We start from the raw sequence: 16,539 nt of genomic DNA on the forward strand, positions 1-16,539 counted from the left end.
TGGCACTCTATTCCCTATCCTGTGCACTAATTTTCACCAGGACCCATAGGGCACTAGATAGGGAATAGGGTGCAGACCCAGTAACATGGTAACATAGTGAAGCAAACCACTGATTTGAATAACAATTTATGACTGTATTAACCAACACTGGGTGTCCCAAAATGGCACCCTATTCCCTATATAGTGCACTTCTTTAGACCAGAGCCCTATTCTCTATATAGTGCAGTACTTTTGACTAGAGCCCTATTCCCTATATAGTGCAGTACTTTAGACCAGGGCCCTATTCCCTATATAGTGCACTACTTTAGACCAGAGCCCTATTCCCTATATAGTGCAGTACTTTTCACTAGAGCCCTATTCCCTATATAGTGCAGTACTTTTGACGAGCCCTATTCCCTATATAGTGCACTACTTTTCACTAGAGCCCCTCCCCTCCATAGGGCGGTACTTTTAACTAGAGCCCCTCCCCTCCATAGGGCGGTATTCTTGACTAGAGCCCCTCCCCTCCATAGGGCGGTACTTTTAACTAGAGCCCCTCCCCTCCATAGGGCGGTACTTTTAACTAGAGCCCCTCCCCTCCATAGGGCGGTACTTTTAACTAGAGCCCCTCCCCTCCATAGGGCGGTACTCTTGACTAGAGCCCCTCCCCTCCATAGGGTACTCTTGACTAGAGCCCCTCCCCTCCATAGGGCGGTACTCTTGACTAGAGCCCCTCCCCTCCATAGGGCGGTACTCTTGACTAGAGCCCCTCCCCTCCATAGGGCGGTACTCTTGACTAGAGCCCCTCCCCTCCATAGGGTACTCTTGACTAGAGCCCCTCCCCTCCATAGGGCGGTACTCTTGACTAAAGCCCCTCCCCTCCATAGGGCAGTACTCTTGACTAGAGCCCCTCCCCTCCATAGGGCGGTACTCTTGACTAGAGCCCCTCCCCTCCATAGGGCGGTACTCTTGACTAGAGCCCCTCCCCTCCATAGGGCGGTACTCTTGACTAGAGCCCCTCCCCTCCATAGGGCGGTACTCTTGACTAGAGCCCCTCCCCTCCATTGGCCGTCGTTGTAAAATAAGAAATTGTTCTTAACTGACTTACCTGGTTAAATGAAATAGGACTCTGATGAAAAGTAGAGCCTTTTATGTCGGGAATAGGGTGCCATTTTAGACTAGAACACTTTTAAAACTAAATCACACGCACTGAGAGACCTAAGATAAATAACACTGTGAGACCTAAGATAACACTTGTGTGTACAGTATAAACAAATTACATTGGACGTTGCTATTTAGCATTTTGTATTTAAAATCGTTTTATTTTTCTAGATCTTCAACTAATGCTATATTGACATGTATACATACAGATGGCATTAACAGATATTTATAAATGTTTGAGAGTAAAGAATTGTTTATATTTAATAAACTGATGACAGAGAATGTGGGTTCTGGGGGTTTCTTGACCAAGTCTTCAGACAATTAAAAACATTATTTTGTTTGTTTTTGTTTTTAGTTTTGAGGGAAATATTCCTTAAAGTTAGAGGGCAATTGAAAGAAACTTGTTAAACATCCACAGACTGTATTACAGTGTCAATAGAAGCCTCTGCTCCAAGGATCCTCAGAAGACTCTGGAAGGAGTCGGGGGCATTCTCGATCACCTTCCTGCTGTCCATCTCGAGCACTGCAAAAACAAAACAAGCTCTATATTTGTGATATATCAGGTGTTTGCTAGAATATGTTGTGGCAATGCCAGTTAGTCTCAGCATGATTTGAAAAGCACAGTTGTTTGATTTCACTGATCTGTCAAAAAGTAAGAGATTATTGTGACGGGAGCTATTTCAACATGGTCTCACCCTTCTCAGGCATCTTGGTAAGGAGGTCTATCTTGGGCGTGATATCCCCCTCATTGGTCACCTCAATGCTCCAGTAGATCGTCAGAGCACACCTGGATCCAATCACAGCTCTGTTAACACCACTGTGGATCTCTCGTATCAGCCAATCAAGACTAGGCCTATTCTTCAAGACATGCAGTATGGCTACGTTATCTTGAGCTATAGAAAATAGTGACGCGTTACCCGGCTAGTTTAGGTGACTTGATCTGCATGACCTCTGCCCTGCAGCCTCCGGGTAGACTGACCACACATGGATACTTCTCCTGGGAGAGAGAGAGAGAGAGAAAGGGTAGCCTAGTGGTCGAGCGTTGGACTAGTAACCGGAAGGTTGAAAGTTCAAACCCCCGAGCTGACAAGGTACAAAATCTGTCGTTCTGCCCCTGAACAAGACAGTTAACCCACTGTTCCTAGACCAGTTAACCCACTGTTCCTAGACCAGTTAACCCACTAGACCAGTTAACCCACTGTTCCTAGACCAGTTAACCCACTGTTCCTAGACCAGTTAACCCACTGTTCCTAGACCAGTTAACCCACTGTTCCTAGACCAGTTAACCCACTGTTCCTAGACCAGTTAACCCGCTGTTCCTAGACCAGTTAACCCACTGTTCCTAGACCAGTTAACCCACTGTTCCTAGACCAGTTAACCCACTGTTCCTAGACCAGTTAACCCACTGTTCCTAGACCAGTTAACCCACTGTTCCTAGACCAGTTAACCCACTGTTCCTAGACCAGTTAACCCCACTGTTCCTAGACCAGTTAACCCACTGTTCCTAGACCAGTTAACCCACTGTTCCTAGACCAGTTAACCCACTGTTCCTAGACCAGTTAACCCACTGTTCCTAGACCAGTTAACCCACTGTTCCTAGACCAGTTAACCCACTGTTCCTAGACCAGTTAACCCACTGTTCCTAGACCAGTTAACCCACTGTTCCTAGACCAGTTAACCCCACTGTTCCTAGACCAGTTAACCCACTGTTCCTAGACCAGTTAACCCACTGTTCCTAGACCAGTTAACCCACTGTTCCTAGACCAGTTAACCCACTGTTCCTAGACCAGTTAACCCCACTGTTCCTAGACCAGTTAACCCACTGTTCCTAGACCAGTTAACCCACTGTTCCTAGACCAGTTAACCCACTGTTCCTAGACCAGTTAACCCACTGTTCCTAGACCAGTTAATCCACTGTTCCTAGACCAGTTAACCCACTGTTCCTAGACCAGTTAACCCACTGTTCCTAGACCAGTTAACCCCACTGTTCCTAGACCAGTTAACCCCCTGTTCCTAGACCAGTTAACCCACTGTTCCTAGGCCAGTTAACCCACTGTTCCTAGACCAGTTAACCCACTGTTCCTAGACCAGTTAACCCACTGTTCCTAGACCAGTTAACCCACTGTTCCTAGACCAGTTAACTCACTGTTCCTAGACCAGTTAACCCACTGTTCCTAGACCAGTTAACCCACTGTTCCCAGGCCGTCATTGTAAATAAGAATTTGTTCTTAACTGACTTACCTAGTTAAATAAAAGTATAATAAAAACAACAATGTTAAAATACAATTAAGTTCATCTCGTTCAGTAAGGAGGTCCATTCTCGGGCTGTGATGGTAAACATTAAGAGTTCAGATGTTCCATATCGTCAAGGACAGATACCAGACTGTATAGTTGAGCAATACGGCATCTAAGGGGTCTGTGGTATGTGGCCAATTGACCTCAGCTAAAGGCTATTCTCATGAATGACGCAACGCAGAGTACAGCCTGAATACACAGCCCTTAGCCGTGGTATACTATCCATATACCACAAGTCCCCGAGGTGCCTTATTGCTATTATAAACTATTTACCAATGTAATTAGAGCAGTAAACAAGTCTATTATAAATCGATTACCATTATAATTACAACAATAAACAAGTGTTATAAACTGATGCCCTCATAATTAGAACAGTAAAAAAGCTATGTTTTGCCGTACCCATGGTATAATGTCTGATATATCACGGCTGTCAGCCAATCAGAATTCAGGGTTCGAACCACCCGGTTTATAATGTCTGATATACCACTGCTTTCAGCCAATCAGCAGCCAGAAGTGAATAAACTCCAGGTAATCTCTTATGGACAGATCTGTGTAAACTGGTACCGTAGAATCTGTCCAGGGGGAATAAGGTGCCATTTTGGGGAACCCCCCAAAGACATTTCTGTCCTGGTTAGAGGCGGTGCAGTCTGGTTAGAGGCGGTGCAGTCTGGTTAGAGGCGGTGCAGTCTGGTTAGAGGCGGTGCAGTCTGGTTAGAGGCGGTGCAGACTGGTTAGAGGCGGTGCAGTCTGGTTAGAGGCGGTGCAGACTGGTTAGAGGCGGTGCAGTCTGGTTAGAGGCGGTGCAGTCTGGTTAGAGGCGGTGCATTCTGGTTAGAGGCGGTGCAGTCTGGTTAGAGGCGGTGCAGTCTGGTTAGAGGCGGTGCAGACTGGTTAGAGGCGGTGCAGTCTGGTTAGAGGCGGTGCAGTCTGGTTAGAGGCGGTGCAGACTGGTTAGAGGCGGTGCAGTCTGGTTAGAGGCGGTGCAGACTGGTTAGAGGCGGTGCAGTCTGGTTAGAGGCGGTGCAGTCTGGTTAGAGGCGGTGCAGTCTGGTTAGAAGCGGTGCAGACTGGTTAGAGGCGGTGCAGACTGGTTAGAGGCGGTGCAGACTGGTTAGAGGCGGTGCAGTCTGGTTAGAGGCGGTGCAGTCTGGTTAGAGGCGGTGCAGTCTGGTTAGAGGCGGTGCAGACTGGTTAGAGGCGGTGCAGTCTGGTTAGAGGCGGTGCAGTCTGGTTAGAGGCGGTGCAGTCTGGTTAGAGGCGGTGCAGTCTGCAGACTGGTTAGAGACGGTGCAGACTGATTAGAGGCGGTGCAGACTGGTTAGAGGCGGTGCAGTCTGCAGACTGGTTAGAGGCGGTGCAGTCTGCAGACTGGTTAGAGGCGGTGCAGTCGGCAGACTGGTTAGAGGCGGTGCAGTCTGCAGACTGGTTAGAGGCGGTGCAGTCGGCAGACTGGTTAGAGGCGGTGCAGTCTGCAGACTGGTTAGAGGCGGTGCAGTCTGCAGACTGGTTAGAGGCGGTGCAGACTGGTTAGAGGCGGTGCAGACTGGTTAGAGGCGGTGCAGTCTGCAGACTGGTTAGAAGCGGTGCAGTCGACAGACTGGTTAGAGGCGGTGCAGTCGGCAGACTGGTTAGAGGCGGTGCAGACTGGTTAGAGGCGGTGCAGACTGGTTAGAGGCGGTGCAGTCGGCAGACTGGTTAGAGGCGGTACAGTCTGCAGACTGGATAATGACAAGCTATAGGGGTAAAGCTACACCTCTGTTGTTGCAGAGTAGTGTACCAAACACCACCATTGTGTTAACTTAGCTAGTAATTACAAGAGAAAATGACCCCTCTCTCTCTCTCTCACAACACTGTCTTCGTGTATTTTCTAGTCTTTTAAGTGACCTGCTCTCTCTCTGATGCGTTCAGCTTTTCAGACTTCTAACCTTGTCTTCTGTTAGGCAAGGCTTGGCATCCCCCAGGCTTCTCTGAGCGGAGCATAACAGGCTTGTCTCCCTCTCTGTCTGTCTAAAACATTTATCTCCTCGGCAGCTCAGAGCCTGCAGAGGGAGAGTACACTGTCCTACAGCTGGTCTGGGAGAGGGAGGAAATAACTTGGCATTGCAACAGACAGACAGACATCCTGCAACACGTTGGTAATGTACACTGGGTTGTCTCACTTCTTGTTCTGCTTTTTACTATAGCTAGTCATTAAGTTCAATGTGTTTGAGTTTGATTAGGTCAGTGAGGGAGGTGTTCTGTGTTTGTGGGGTGGGGTGGCCTGATGACTCCTGATTAGGTCAGTGAGGGAGGTGTTCTGTGTTTGTGGGGTGGGGTAGCCTGATGAATCCTGTATTCATGTCCAGTCTGAGTATCATCTTACACTGCCATGTCAGTAAAACAGCGTTGAAAGTGTTCCCTTTGTTGCTTATTTTTGTTAGAAGCTAATCGTTCATCTGGGATCTTCATTTCCTCTGCCCCCTTTTCATGTCAACAAATGCATTCCTAGTCCTCACTGTCAGCATTAAATCCTATCCAACTATTCAGTAAGACGTGAAAACACCCCACTATTAAAAGCTTTGGTTAAGATGGTTACCTGACAGCTTGGAAACAGACTGAAAATTCCACAGCCAAACTGTGTCGACATCAATATTAGTCTAAAAATGGTTTCATTCAGTCTCATCCTCTCCTGTAGATTATTTTTAGTTCAGTAAACTCCCTCCCTCCCTCCCTCCCTTTCCCTGCTCTCTTCCTCCCCCCTCTCTTCCTCCCCCCTCTCTCTCCCTCCCTTCCCCCCCCCCTCGCTCCCCCCTCCCTCTCTTCCTCCCCCCCTCTCTCCCTCCCCCCCCTCTCGCTCCCCCCTCCCTCTCTTCCTCCCCCCCTCTCTTCCTCCCCCTCTCTCTCTTCCTCCCTCCCTTCCCCCCTCTCTTCCTCCCCCCTCCCCCCTCTCTTCCTCCCCCCCTTTCCCCCCTCTCTCTCTCCCTCCCCCCCTTTCCCCCCTCTCTCTCTCCCTCCCTCCCTTTCCCCACTCTCTCCCTCCCTCCCTGCCTTCCTCCCCCTCTCTTCCTCCCCCTCCCTCCCTTTCCCCCTCTCTCTCTGTCCCTCCCTCCCTCCCCTGTTTGTATAGAGTTCCTCCATGTGAGCCTAGTCATCCAGAGGGTCACGTTAATCACAATGTTTTCCACTCTTTTCTTTCCACTCTCCTCTTCCCCCCCTCCTCTTCCCCCCTCTCCTCTCCCCCGCTCTCCTCTTCACCCCCCCCTCTCCTCTTCACCCCTCCTCTCTCCTCTCCTCTCCCCCGCACTCCTCTTCACCCCTCCTCTCTCCTCTTCACCCCCCCTCCTCTTCCTCTCCTCTCCCCCGCTCTCCTCTTCACCCCCCCTCTCCTCTTCACCCCTCCTCTCTCCTCTTCCCCCTCTCCTCTTCACCCCCCCTCCTCCTCACCCCCCTCTCCTCTTCCCCCCCTCTCCTCTTCCCCTTCTCTCCTCTGAGAGGAAGGAGGGAGGGTTTAAATGCCTCAGTTCCAGGGCCGGTTTATGACTGACTGCTGAGCCAGCTTCCCAAATGGCACCCTGTTCCCTACTTCCCTTTATAGTGCACCCTATTCCCTTCACAAGCATTTTGCTACACCCACAATAACATCTGCTAAATATGTGTATGTGAGCAATACAATTTGAATCGATCTATAGTGCAGCCTAAGACCACTACTGCATAGAGCCATGACAACATGGAACCTAGAGCCATGACTACACGGAACCTAGAGCCATGACTACACGGAACATAGAGCCATGACTACACGGAACCTAGAGCCATAACTACACGGAACATAGAGCCATGACTACACGGAACCTAGAGCCATAACTACACGGAACATAGAGCCATGACTACACGGAACCTAGAGCCATAACTACACGGAACCTAGAGCCATGACTACACGGAACCTAGAGCCATGACTACACGGAACCTAGAGCCATGACTACACGGAACCTAGAGCCATGACTACACGGAACCTAGAGCCATGACTACACGGAACCTAGAGCCATGACTACACGGAACCTAGAGGCATGACTACACAGAACCTAGAGCCATGACTACATGGAACCTAGAGCCATGACTACATGGAACCTAGAGCCATGACTACATGGAACATAGAGCCATGACTACATGGAACATTTTTCAAGAAACGCAGGCAGTAAAGTAGGTATTTAAAAAACAGAAAATTACAACTTACAGAACAGCATGCACTGTGAAGGCACACACATGTACACACAATATGTAGTAATGTGTTGGGAAGTGTAATGTTTTCACTCTGTTGGCAGGAACTAATGGGGATCCATAATAAACCCCAGGAAGAGTAGCTGTTGTCTTGGCAGGAACTAATGGGGATCCATAATAAACCCCAGGAAGAGTAGCTGTTGTCTTGGCAGGAACTAATGGGGATCCATAATAAACCCCAGGAAGAGTAGCTGTTGTCTTGGCAGGAACTAATGGGGATCCATAATAAACCCCAGGAAGAGTAGCTGTTGTCTTGGCAGGAACTAATGGGGATCCATAATAAACCCCAGGAAGAGTAGCTGCTGCCTTGGCAGGAACTAATGGGGATCCATAATAAACCCCAGGAAGAGTAGCTGCTGCCTTGGCAGGAACTAATGGGGATCCATAATAAACCCCAGGAAGAGTAGCTGTTGTCTTGGCAGGAACTAATGGGGATCCATAATAAACCCCAGGAGGAGTAGCTGTTGTCTTGGCAGGAACTAATGGGGATCCATAATAAACCCCAGGAAGAGTAGCTGCTGCCTTGGCAGGAACTAATGGGGATCCATAATAAACCCCAGGAAGAGTAGCTGCTGCCTTGGCAGGAACTAATGGGGATCCATAATAAACCCCAGGAAGAGTAGCTGTTGTCTTGGCAGGAACTAATGGGGATCCATAATAAACCCCAGGAAGAGTAGCTGCTGCCTTGGCAGGAACTAATGGGGATCCATAATAAACCCCAGGAAGAGTAGCTGCTGCCTTGGCAGGAACTAATGGGGATCCATAATAAACCCCAGGAAGAGTAGCTGCTGCCTTGGCAGGAACTAATAGGGATCCATAATAAACCCCAGGAAGAGTAGCTGCTGCCTTGGCAGGAACTAATGGGGATCCGTAATAAACCCCAGGAAGAGTAGCTGTTGTCTTGGCAGGAACTAATGGGGATCCATAATAAACCCCAGGAAGAGTAGCTGCTGCCTTGGCAGGAACTAATGGGGATCCATAATAAACCCCAGGAAGAGTAGCTGCTGCCTTGGCAGGAACTAATGGGGATCTATAATAAACCCCAGGAAGAGTAGCTGCTGCCTTGGTAGGAACTAAAGAGTAGCTGCTGCCTTGGCAGGAACTAATGGGGATCCATAATAAACCCCAGGAAGAGTAGCTGCTGCCTTGGCAGGAACTAATGGGGATCCATAATAAACCCCAGGAAGAGTAGCTGCTGCCTTGGTAGGAACTAATAGGGATCCATAATAAACCCCAGGAAGAGTAGCTGCTGCCTTAGCAGGAACTAATGGGGATCCATAATAAACCACAGGAAGAGTAGCTGCTGCCTTGGCAGGAACTAATGGGGATCCGTAATAAACCCCAGGAAGAGTAGCTGCTGCATTGGCAGGAACTAATGGGGATCCGTAATAAACCCCGGGAAGAGTAGCTGCTGCCTTGGCAGGAACTAATGGGGATCCATAATAAACCCCAGGAAGAGTAGCTGCTGCCTTGGCAGGAACTAATGGGGATCCATAATAAACCCCAGGAAGAGTAGCTGCTGCCTTGGTAGGAACTAATAGGGATCCATAATAAACCCCAGGAAGAGTAGCTGCTGCCTTGGCAGGAACTAATGGGGATCCATAATAAACCACAGGAAGAGTAGCTGCTGCCTTGGCAGGAACTAATGGGGATCCATAATAAACCCCAGGAAGAGTAGCTGCTGCCTTGGCAGGAACTAACGGGGATCCATAATAAACCACAGGAAGAGTAGCTGCTGCCTAGGCAGGAACTAATGAGGATCCATAATAAACCCCAGGAAGAGTAGCTGCTGCCTTGGCAGGAACTAATGGGGATCCCTATTAAACCACAGGAAGAGTAGCTACTGCCTTGGCAGGAACTAATGGGGATCCATAATAAACCCCAGGAAGAGTAGCTGCTGCCTTGGCAGGAACTAATGGGGATCCATAATAAACCCCAGGAAGAGTAGCTGCTGCCTTGGTAGGAACTAAAGAGTAGCTGCTGCCTTGGCAGGAACTAATGGGGATCCATAATAAACCCCAGGAAGAGTAGCTGCTGCCTTAGTAGGAACTAATAGGGATCCATAATAAACCCAGGAAGAGTAGCTGCTGCCTTAGCAGGAACTAATGGGGATCCATAATAAACCACAGGAATAGTAGCTGTTGTCTTGGCAGGAACTAATGGGGATCCATAATAAACCCCAGGAAGAGTAGCTGCTGCATTGGCAGGAACTAATGGGGATCCGTAATAAACCCCAGGAAGAGTAGCTGCTGCCTTGGCAAGAACTAATGGGGATCCATAATAAACCCCAGGAAGAGTAGCTGCTGCCTTGGTAGGAACTAATAGGGATCCATAATAAACCCCAGGAAGAGTAGCTGCTGCCTTGGCAGGAACTAATGGGGATCCATAATAAACCACAGGAAGAGTAGCTGCTGCCTTGGCAGGAACTAATGGGGATACATAATAAACCCCAGGAAGAGTACCTGCTGCCTTGGCAGGAACTAATGGGGATCCATAATAAACCCCAAGAAGAGTAGCTGCTGCCTAGGCAGGAACTAATGGGGATACATAATAAACCCCAGGAAGAGTAGCTGCTGCCTTGGCAGGAACTAACGGGGATCCATAATAAACCCCAGGAAGAGTAGCTGCTGCCTTGGCAGGAACTAACGGGGATCCATAATAAACCCCAGGAAGAGTAGCTGCTGCCTTGGCAGGAACTAACGGGCATCCATAATAAACCCCAGGAAGAGTAGCTGCTGCCTTGGCAGGAACTAACGGGGATCCATAATAAACCCCAGGAAGAGTAGTTGCTGCCTTGGCAGGAACTAACGGGCATCCATAATAAACCCCAGGAAGAGTAGCTGCTGCCTTGGCAGGAACTAACGGGGATCCATAATAAACCCCAGGAAGAGTAGCTGCTGCCTTGGCAGGAACTAACGGGGATCCATAATAAACCCCAGGAAGAGTAGCTGCTGCCTTGGCAGGAACTAACGGGGATCCATAATAAACCCCAGGAAGAGTAGCTGCTGCCTTGGCAGGAACTAACGGGGATCCATAATAAACCCCAGGAAGAGTAGCTGCTGCCTTGGCAGGAACTAACGGGGATCCATAATAAACCCCAGGAAGAGTAGCTGCTGCCTTGTAAAAATACAAATAGTGCACCCTAAGGGCCCTGGTCAAAAGTAGTGCACTAGTACAGACTTCAGCATGTTCACACACTTCCTGCTACACCCACATACACACACCACCAATCTGCTGGATGGTCCTAGACCTAGAAGAAGGTTGAGGAAAGAGTTGAGATCTGTGTACAATATAAACTAGTTTCCTACCTGTAGTCTGGAGGAAATAAAGACCAATCCTAAACAAGTCTGATTCTCCTCTGCCTAAAGACCAATCCTAAATAAACATCCTTATTCTCCTCTGTCTAAAGACCAATCCTAAACATCCTTATTCTCCTCTGCCTAGACCAATCCTAAACATCCTTATTCTCCTCTGCCTTAAAGACCAATCCTAAACATCCTTATTCTCCTCTGCCTAAAGACCAATCCTTAACATCCTTATTCTCCTCTGCCTAAAGACCAATCCTTAACAAGTCTGATTCTACTCTGCCTTACAGCTGTTGTCTAGGTGACAGGATGGATGTAGATCCTGTATTAACAGCTGTTGTCTAGGTGACAGGATGGATGTAGATCCTGTATTAACAGCTGTTGTCTAGGTGACAGGATTGGATGTAGATCCTGTATTAACAGCTGTTGTCTAGGTGACAGGATGGATGTAGATCCTGTATTAACAGCTGTTGTCTAGGTGACAGGATTGGATGTAGATCCTGTATTAACAGCTGTTGTCTATGTGACAGGATTGGATGTAGATCCTGTATTAACAGCTGTTGTCTAGGTGACAGGATGGATGTAGATCCTGTATTAACAGCTGTTGTCTAGGTGACAGGATTGGATGTAGATCCTGTATTAACAGCTGTTGTCTAGGTGACAGGATTGGATGTAGATCCTGTATTAACAGCTGTTGTCTAGGTGACAGGATTGGATGTAGATCCTGTATTAACAGCTGTTGTCTAGGTGACAGGATGGATGTAGATTCTGTATTAACAGCTGTTGTCTAGGTGACAGGATGGATGTAGATCCTGTATTAACAGCTGTTGTCTAGGTGACAGGATTGGCTGTAGATCCTGTATTAACAGCTGTTGTCTAGGTGACAGGATGGATGTAGATCCTGTATTAACAGCTGTTGTCTATGTGACAGGATTGGATGTAGATCCTGTATTAACAGCTGTTGTCTTGGTGACAGGATGGATGTAGATCCTGTATTAACAGCTGTTGTCTAGGTGACAGGATTGGCTGTAGATCCTGTATTAACAGCTGTTGTCTAGGTGACAGGATTGGATGTAGATCCTGTATTAACGGCTGTTGTCTAGGTGACAGGATTGGATGTAGATCCTGTATTAACAGCTGTTGTCTAGGTGACAGGATGGATGTAGATCCTGTATTAACAGCTGTTGTCTAGGTGACAGGATGGATGTAGATCCTGTATTAACAGCTGTTGTCTAGGTGACAGGATTGGCTGTAGATCCTGTATTAACGGCTGTTGTCTGGGTGACAGGATTGGATGTAGATCCTGTATTAACAGCTGTTGTCTAGGTGACAGGATTGGATGTAGATCCTGTATTAACAGCTGTTGTCTTGGTGACAGGATGGATGTAGATCCTGTATTAACAGCTGTTGTCTATGTGACAGGATTGGATGTAGATCCTGTATTAACAGCTGTTGTCTATGTGACAGGATTGGATGTAGATCCTGTATTAACAGCTGTTGTCTAGGTGACAGGATTGGATGTAGATCCTGTATTAACAGCTGTTGTCTAGGTGACAGGATTGGATGTAGATCCTGTATTAACAGCTGTTGTCTAGGTGACAGGATTGGATGTAGATCCTGTATTAACAGCTGTTGTCTAGGTGACAGGATTGGCTGTAGATCCTGTATTAACGGCTGTTGTCTGGGTGACAGGATTGGATGTAGATCCTGTATTAACGGCTGTTGTCTAGGTGACAGGATTGGATGTAGATCCTGTATTAACAGCTGTTGTCTGGGTGACAGGATTGGATGTAGATCCTGTATTAACAGCTGTTGTCTAGGTGACAGGATTGGATGTAGATCCTGTATTAACAGCTGTTGTCTAGGTGACAGGATTGGATGTAGATCCTGTATTAACAGCTGTTGTCTAGGTGACAGGATTGGCTGTAGATCCTGTATTAACGGCTGTTGTCTGGGTGACAGGATTGGATGTAGATCCTGTATTAACAGCTGTTGTCTATGTGACAGGATTGGCTGTAGATCCTGTATTAACGGCTGTTGTCTGGGTGACAGGATTGGATGTAGATCCTGTATTAACAGCTGTTGTCTAGGTGACAGGATTGGCTGTAGATCCTGTATTAACGGCTGTTGTCTATGTGACAGGATTGGATGTAGATCCTGTATTAACAGCTGTTGTCTAGGTGACAGGATTGGATGTAGATCCTGTATTAACAGCTGTTGTCTAGGTGACAGGATTGGATGTAGATCCTGTATTAACAGCTGTTGTCTATGTGACAGGATGGATGTAGATCCTGTATTAACAGCTGTTGTCTAGGTGACAGGATTGGCTGTAGATCCTGTATTAACGGCTGTTGTCTAGGTGACAGGATTGGCTGTAGATCCTGTATTAACGGCTGTTGTCTGGGTGAACATGCCATCGTCTTTGTCAATCAACACACTTAACATTATTCAGTCTAAATCCTAAATGCGATGCATCACATATTAAAAGGGGTCTCTTCACAAAGCTCTGAAAGGTGAGCATTACAGAATTACAGCCCTGGTGACAGAGAGAGGTTTGTGCCTGGCCTAATCTGTCTACTGTCTGACTCGGACCATAGACCAGAGGCTTGTTATTATTACGGTAGAGCATGTAGAAACTACATATTATGGCCGTATCCTACATAGCACCCTATTCCCAATATAGTGCACTACTTTTGACCCTGCTACATGTTACATAGAGACCCAGGTCGAGAAGTAGTGTACTATATAGGGTGCCATTTTGGACGTAGTGTCTCGCAGCTCTCTATATCAAGGGCTTTACCAGCATATGTCTTGTTCCGCTGTAACACACAGACTCCTGTTCTGCTATGGAGCGCTGGGTTCTCCTCTCTCTGTCTCTCCTGGTCTACCTGTATCTGGAGGTGGCTGGAGCTGGGGCCCAGGACCAGAGAGGGCTGGCTGGCCAGGGCAACGGGAGGAGGAGAGGGCCAGGGGGCGCAGAACACAACCAGCTCCAGGGAGTAGGACTTGGACGGGGAAAGAGGAGGAAGGCAGGAGGGCCCGGGAAAGGGAGAGCCAGGGGGAACAGGGACAATCAGAGATCAAAACCCCCCCTGGGTCTGACGAGGCTGGGGAGTCTTCCACCCAACGCAGGAGGAGACGGAGGGATGACGCTTCCACCCAACGCAGGAGGAGACGGAGGGATGAGGCTGGGGAGTCTTCCACACAACGCAGGAGGAGACAGAGGGACGAGGCTGGGGAGTCTTCCACACAACACAGGAGGAGACGGAGGGACGAGGCTGGGGAGTCTTCCACACAACGCAGGAGGAGACGAGAGAAAGTCTAACTACAATGTAATCCCAGGTTAGTCCACCACCACACCTCTCTCTGTCTCTCAATCCCTCTCTCTCTCCCTCCATTTCTGCCCCCCCTCTCTGGTGTACCAGATATTTGCTGATGTTACACACATAGACATATGCTCACAGTCCTTTTATTTTCTATATAATCAAACAATGAATTAAGCAGTTTGATTAGGGTTGGTGTATTTGTACAGTTACTGAACTGAATCAGGCAGCAGATGTCTTCAACAAAAGGGAACAATGGACTGTACTGGCTTAGTAGGGAATGCCCCACGTTCTTCTCAGGAAGTAGGAAGCTCCCTCATCCATTTCTATGCAGATGATACAGTCTTATACTCAGCTGGCCCTTCCTCGGATTTTATGTTAAACGCTCGACAACAAAGCTTTCCTAGTGTTCAACAAGCTTTCTCTGCCCTTAACCTTGTTCTGAACAGCTCCAAAACTAAGGTCATGTGGTTTGGTAAGAAGAATGCCCCTCTCCCCTTCAGGTGTGATTACTACCTCTGAGGGTTTAGAGCTTGAGGTAGTCAGTCACCTCATACAAGTACTTGGGAGTACGGCTAGACAGTACACTGTCCTTCTCTCAGCACATATCAAAGCTGCAGGGTAAAGTTAAATCTAGACTTGGTTTTCTCTATCGCAATCGCTCCTCTTTCACCCCAGCTGCCAAACGTACCTTTTTTGCACTATTGGTTAGTAAGCATTTCACTGTAAGGTCTACTACACCTGTTGTATTCAGCATTTCACTGTGAGGTCTACTACACCTGTTGTATTCAGCATTTCACTGTGAGGTCTACTACACCTGTTGTATTCAGCATTTCACTGTAAGGTCTACTACACCTGTTGTATTCAGCATTTCACTGTGTGGTCTACTACACCTGTTGTATTCAGCATTTCACTGTGTGGTCTACTACACCTGTTGTATTCAGCATTTCACTGTGAGGTCTACTACACCTGTTGTATTCAGCATTTCACTGTGAGGTCTACTACACCTGTTGTATTCAGCATTTCACTGTGAGGTCTACTACACCTGTTGTATTCAGCATTTCACTGTGAGGTCTACTACACCTGTTGTATTCAGCATTTCACTGTGAGGTCTACTACACCTGTTGTATTCAGCATTTCACTGTGAGGTCTACTACACCTATTGTATTCAGCATTTCACTGTGAGGTCTACTACACCTGTTGTATTCAGCATTTCACTGTAAGGTCTACTACACCTGTTGTATTCAGCATTTCACTGTAAGGTCTACTACACCTGTTGTATTCAGCATTTCACTGTGAGGTCTACTACACCTGTTGTATTCAGCATTTCACTGTGAGGTCTACTACACCTGTTGTATTCAGCATTTCACTGTGAGGTCTACTACACCTGTTGTATTCAGCATTTCACTGTGAGGTCTACTACACCTGTTGTATTCAGCATTTCACTGTAAGTATTCATTTCACTGTAAGTATTTCACCTGTTGTATTCGGCGCATGTGACAAATTAACTTTGATTTAACCTTGATTCAGATGACCATCCTACCCATGCTAGATTACGGAGACATAATTTACAGGTCAGCAGATAAGGGTGCTCTCGAGCAACTAGATGTTCTTTACCATTCGGCCATCAGATTTGCCACCAATGCTCCTTATAGGACACATCACTGCACTCTATACTCCTCTGTAAACTGGTCATCTCTGTAGACCCGTCGCAAGACCCACTGGTTGATGCTTATTTATAAAACCCTCTTAGGCCTCACTCCCCTCTATCTGAGATACCTACTGCAGCCCTCATCCTCCACATACAACACCCCTTCACTCCCCCCTATCTGAGATATCTACTGCAGCCCTCATCCTCCACATACAACACCCGTTCACTCCCCCCTATCTGAGATATCTACTGCAGCCCTCATCCTCCACATACAACACCCGTTCACTCCCCCCTATCTGAGATATCTACTGCAGCCATCATCCTCCACATACAACACCCCTTCACTCCCCCCTATCTGAGATATCTACTGCAGCCCTCATCCTCCACATACAACACCCGTTCACTCCCCCCTATCTGAGATATCTACTGCAGCCCTCATCCTCCACATACAACACCCGTTCACTCCCCCCTATCTGAGATATCTACTGCAGCCATCATCCTCCACATACAACACCCCTTCACTCCCCCCTATCTGAGATATCTACTGCAGCCCTCATCCTCCACATACAAC

The 16,539-nt window shown here is 47.8% G+C and overlaps 2 protein-coding genes across 3 annotated transcripts in view; one reads left to right on the forward strand and one right to left on the reverse strand.

Moving 5' to 3' along the window:
• Positions 1–1,506: 1,506 nt before the first annotated feature.
• Positions 1,507–16,539, reverse strand: part of LOC139413939 (centromere protein P) — a 179,568-nt gene continuing 164,535 nt past the window's right edge. For both annotated transcript variants that reach the window (XM_071161827.1, XM_071161826.1), the window contains exons 7-9: positions 2,058–2,137; positions 1,836–1,927; positions 1,507–1,663 (exon numbers count right to left, since the gene is read on the reverse strand). In XM_071161827.1, coding sequence (XP_071017928.1) covers positions 1,545–1,663; positions 1,836–1,927; positions 2,058–2,137 — 291 coding nt within the window. In that variant the 3' untranslated portion in view covers positions 1,507–1,544. The remainder of the gene's footprint in view (positions 1,664–1,835; positions 1,928–2,057; positions 2,138–16,539) is intronic.
• Positions 5,414–16,539, forward strand: part of LOC139413926 (extracellular matrix protein 2, female organ and adipocyte specific) — a 46,052-nt gene continuing 34,926 nt past the window's right edge. Inside the window, exons 1-2 of the mRNA XM_071161788.1 lie at positions 5,414–5,570; positions 13,827–14,336. Of these exons, the coding sequence (XP_071017889.1) occupies positions 13,841–14,336 (496 nt within the window). The 5' untranslated portion in view covers positions 5,414–5,570; positions 13,827–13,840. The remainder of the gene's footprint in view (positions 5,571–13,826; positions 14,337–16,539) is intronic.

This window comes from Oncorhynchus clarkii, chromosome 7 (assembly GCF_045791955.1).
Source record: "Oncorhynchus clarkii lewisi isolate Uvic-CL-2024 chromosome 7, UVic_Ocla_1.0, whole genome shotgun sequence".
In the NCBI taxonomy this organism is placed as follows: domain Eukaryota; kingdom Metazoa; phylum Chordata; class Actinopteri; order Salmoniformes; family Salmonidae; genus Oncorhynchus; species Oncorhynchus clarkii.